The sequence below is a fragment of the Tupaia chinensis genome, unplaced genomic scaffold (genome assembly GCF_000334495.1).
Source record: "Tupaia chinensis unplaced genomic scaffold, TupChi_1.0 Scaffold000531_1, whole genome shotgun sequence".
Lineage (NCBI taxonomy): Eukaryota > Metazoa > Chordata > Mammalia > Scandentia > Tupaiidae > Tupaia > Tupaia belangeri.
In genome coordinates, this window is record NW_006160044.1 from 686,878 (window position 1) to 691,979 (window position 5,102).

At 42.9% G+C, this 5,102-nt stretch overlaps 1 protein-coding gene across 1 annotated transcript; it reads right to left on the bottom strand.

The window, feature by feature from the left end:
- Positions 1–2,661: 2,661 nt before the first annotated feature.
- LOC106735796 (60S ribosomal protein L36a-like) lies at positions 2,662–3,109 on the bottom strand. Its single transcript, XM_014591092.2, has one exon. It carries the CDS (start codon positions 3,074–3,076, stop codon positions 2,756–2,758), a length of 321 nt encoding a protein of 106 aa, XP_014446578.1. The 5' UTR covers positions 3,077–3,109; the 3' UTR covers positions 2,662–2,755.
- Positions 3,110–5,102: the final 1,993 nt, after the last annotated feature.

Below are 5,102 nucleotides of genomic sequence, written 5' to 3' on the forward strand. Positions count from 1 at the left end.
AACTTAAAAAAGATAAACAAAAGCAACTAGTAATAGGTTGATCTAAGGAGATAAAAGATTTCTATAATAAAAACTATAAAATACTGGAGCTGGCAGGTGACGTAGTTGTTAAGGGTGCTGGATTCTCACATGGCTGACCACGGTTCAAGTCCCGGACCTGGCGGCTTGCTTTCTCACTTTCTCTTCTCTCTCTTTCTGTTACTCTCTAGTCAAACTTTAAAAATGAATGGATAAATAAATGAAGTTAAATAAAATAATTCTTTTTAAAAAAACTATAAAATACTTATGAAAGAAATTGAAGACAAAAATAGGGGGGAAAAATGTTCAGCTGGTACTGGACAGCTCCATCCACATGGCCGACTGATAGTTCGAGTCCCAGCCACAACAACTTGAAAAATATGCTGGGCGTGTGTCCATGCATGCCCGAAAACCCACGAAGAGGATGGAGGAAAAGGAACTGCAGCAGGGCTATCCTCCCTGCAGGAATGACTTCTCACTTTCTCCAAAAGGATGCATGCTCCTTTAGCAATTTTTCTTTTAAAAAATGGAAAACATCTCATGTTTATGGATTGTAAAAAATAATATTGCTAAAATATAAATATTACCCAAAGCAGTCTACAGATTCCGTGCAGTTCATATCAAAATATCAATGACATTCTTCACAAACCAATCACAAAATGTATGTGGAACCAAAAAAAGCCCCAATTAGCCAAATCTTAGGCAAAATGAACAGAGCTGTCAACATGTTCCTGTACTTCAAGATACACTACAAAGAGGGACCAGCGATGGTGTAATGGTTACGTTGTTGGACTCCCACAGAGTGGACCATGGTTCGAGTCCTGGACCCGGTGGCCTAAAACTCAGTCTGCTGCGTATTCACGTATGCCCAAAATCCCAAGAGGAAAATGGAGGAGAAGAGATTGTAGCATGGTCAGCCTTTCTGAGAGCAATTACTCACTTTCAGTCTCTCTCTCTCTCAGGTAAGCACACAGGCCCTATAGCAAAAATCTCTCTTAAAGAAAAAATAAAATAAAATACACTACAAAGCTATACTAAACAAGACAGCATGGTACTGGCATTCCAAATCATAAGTGAGATTATGCAGTCATTACCTTTCCTTGCCTAGGTTATTTCACTTAGCTTGATTGAATTGTTCTATAATGTATACCTAGGTCAAAATACAATTACTCCTCATGTAAAAATTAATTAATTAAAAAAGGAAATCCTGGGTCCAGCAGGTGGCATGGTGGTTAAGGCACAGGACTCCCACATGGCCCACTGTGGTTCAAGTCTTGAATCCAGGTGCTTGAAAATCACACCAGGCACGTGTGTTTGTGTGTGTGTGTGTGTGTGTGTGCAGCTAAAATCCTGAGAATAGAATAGAGGAGAATGGATTGCAATGTGGTCATCCCCCTGGGGGTGATTTCTCACTTTCCCTCTCTCTATCTCTCTCTTCTTCTCTCTCAGTCTCTGGCCAGTGCACACATCCTATGGAAAAAAAAAAAAGGGAAGGAAATACTGTTATATGTCATAACAGTAAGTGAACCCTGAGGACATTATGCTAAGTGAAATAAATCAGTTGGAAATCAGTTGGAAAATACCGCCTGATTCTGCTTACATGAGTCATCTGAATAACTGGAATGCATAGAAGCAAAGTTTAATGGTAGCTGACAGCAACTGGGGAAGAGATTAATGAGGAGTTGTTATTCAATGTTTATTTCTAGTTATTTAGGATAATTATGTCCTAGAGATCTGTGGGATAATTTTGCTCTGTGTTAGCAATACTGCATTGCACACTGATGTGTACTTCTGTATCCATTTGCTAAAAATGTAGATTTGGGGACCAGCGGATGGCATGGTGGTTAAGGTGCTGGACTCCCACATGGCCAACCGCAGTTCAAGTCCTGGACCTGGGGACTTGCTTTCTCACTTTCTTTGCCTCTCTGTCTCTCTTTTTCTTGTCTTTCTCTGATGAATACACATGCCTTTTAGCAAGTTTTAAAAATAATAATAAATAGGGGCCAGCAGGTGACGTGGTGGTTAAGGATGCTGGACTCCCTCCCACATGGCTGACCCTGGTTCAAGTCCCAGACCTGGCGACTTGCTTTCTCTCTCTCTCTCTTGCTCTATCACTCTCTCTTTCTCTTGCTCTGTCCCTCTCTGGTCAAATTAAAATAAATAAATAAAGTTAAATAAAATAGTTCTTTTTTTAAAAAAAAAATAATAATAAATAAATGAAATGAAATAAAATTTTTAAATGTAGACTTCATACTATATATGTCTACCATCACAATAAAAACAGCCATTAGAGCAATGTTAGAAGGATTTTTTGGGTGATTTAATACTTTTTTTTTTTTTAGAGAAATTTTTGCTATAGGGCACGTGCACTCGCTGGAGACAGAGAGACAGAACACACGAAATCAGCCCCCCAGGGGGGATGGCCATGCCACAATCCCTTCCTTTCTATTCTCCTCTCGGGATCTTGGGCACCCACGCACACACGCCTCGTGTGAGTTTCAGGGTGCCGGGTCCAGTCCAGCCATGCGAGACTGGATACCGTTTGCTGATCCCGGGTGATTTAACACTATAAATTGGATTGTGGTGGCTATAAGACTGTACATTTACAAAGTATCAATGAGCTGTGTTTATTTATTTATTTTTATTAAGAATATCACCATTTATTGTTCTACAGGTAAATTTTCTGTATCTTCAGCATTTTCTGCTCAAAATTAAGAGAACAAAGCAATCTCAAAGTTTAGAACTGGATCACCTGGCCCGTTCTCTTCTTATCTCCCCCCAGTTTAAAATGTTTGCATCTTTTAATGGCCAGCATCCTCTTGGGTCTGCAGTTGGGTTCAACACACTCAAGCCTTCGGACAATCTTCTTTGTGGTTTTAGCCTTCTTCCGGAAAATTGGCTTTGTCTGCCCACCATAGCCACTCTGCTTCTGGACGTAGCGCCTCTTCCCTTGAGCATACAGGGAATCCTTGCCCTTCTTATACTGGGTCACTTTGTGAGGCTGATGCTTGCCACATTTCTTACAGAAAGGCCTTCGAGTTTTAGGTACATGGACCATCTTGGCAGTTGAACTGTCTTCACGTTGAGAACGAGAAGTTGGCGTGCACGACCCTCGCCTCGCGCCACTCACGCCTAACAGGAAAGGCATGAGCTGTGTTTTTAAAAAGCTGAACATTAGTGCCTGAAAATTATAGCTCAAGATGGGACGATGGTGTCGTGATTACGTCGCTGGACTCCCACATGGTCAACCGTTGTTCAAGTCCTGGACCTAGTGGCTTCAAAATCACGTTGGGCACGTGCATTTGCATTCGTTTTTTGTTTTTTCTTTTTTTGGAGAGGTTTTTGCTATAGGGCACGTGCGCTCACCAGGCAGACAGAGACAGAGAGACAGAAAGCAGGGAATCACCCCCCAGGGGGGATGGCCACGCCACAATCCCTTCTCCTCCATTCTCCTCTCAGGATCTTGGGCACGCACGCACATGCGCCCGGAGTGAGTTTAAGCCACCAGGTCCGGGACTCGAACCACAGTTGACCACGTGGGAGTCCAGCGACATAGCCATTATGCTAACTGCTGGGCCAGTGCATGTGCATTCGTGCCCACAATCCTGGGCAGAGAATGGAGGAGAAGGGATTACAGTGTGGCCATCCTCCCTGGGGGGTGATTTTTCACTTTCCCTCTCACTGTGTCGTCTCTCTCTCTCTCAGATAAGCGCACATTCCCTAAAGCAAAAACCTCTCACCAAAAAAAAAAAAAAAAAGTATAGCTCAAGAAAGCTGCTTCAAAAAATATTTAGCAGACCCTCACCCAGAATTCCTACATGAAGAACAAATAAAAACATATGTTTATAAAAAGGACAAGTAGGGACCAGCAGGTGACATAGTAGTTAAGGTACTAGACACCCATGTGGTTAACCACAGCTTGAGTCTCGGGCCTGTAGCATGAAAATAAAGCCAGATGTGTGTGCATGCGTGCTTAAAATTCCGAGAGGAGAATGGACGAGAAGGGATTGTGGCATGGCCATTCCTCCTGGGACGTGATTTCTCACTTCCTCTTTCTCTGTTTCTCTCTCTCTGTTTCTCTCTGATGAGTACACACCCTATAGCAAAAACCTAAAAATAGATAAATACCTTAAAAGGACTTACCTCTAGCCACGGTATATTTATCCTTAATAGCCCATACTTGAAATCCAAGTATCCATAAATACATTGTTATATACACATATAGTGTCAGGTTACTCAAACACAAATAAAATGAACAGCATATCCACAGAAAAACATGGATGTATATGAGAAGGACTGCTCTGGATAAAAGAGGCAGACATCAATTTGAGCCCTGGAACTGGAGGCTTGAAAATCATGCTGGGTGCGTGAAGCCCAAAATCCCAGAAGAATGGAGGAGAAGGGATTGTGGCCTGCCCATGGTGGTGGTGGTAGGGGGGATTTCTCTACAGTGAGTGCACACAGCCTATGGCAAAATCTTTTGTCTCTTTTTTGAGAGGTTTTTGCTATAGGGTGCGTGCGCTCGCCAGAAAGAGACAGAGACAGAAAGTGAGACCTCACCCGCCAGGGGGGATGACCACGCCACGATCCCTTCTCTTCCATTCTCCTCTCGGGATCTTGGGCACGCACGCACACACACCAGGCGTGAGTTTAAGCGACCGGGCCCAGGACTCGAACTGCGGTCAACGACATGGGAATCCAGCGACATAGCCATTACTCCATCTGCTGGTCCCAAAATCCTTTTAAAAAAGAGGCAGACATCAAAGTGTAATAGTGTAATTGTGATTTGTTTAATTATGTGACATTTACGAACTGGTGAAATTGATTTATGTTAATAGAAATCAAGGGAACCTGGGTGGGGGGGTGATTTCTTGCTTTCTGTCTCTCTGTCTCTCTCTTTCTAGTGAGTGCATGTGCCCTATAGCAAAACCTCTCAGAAAAAAAAAAAAAAAAAAAGAGCAAGTAGAAATCGAAAGAGGATGCACATGTCCATGGTAGGTGAGTTGATTAAAGTTTCCTGGGGCCTGCAGGCAGCATGGTGGGTAAGGTGCTGGACTCCCACACAGCAGACCGTGATTCAAGTC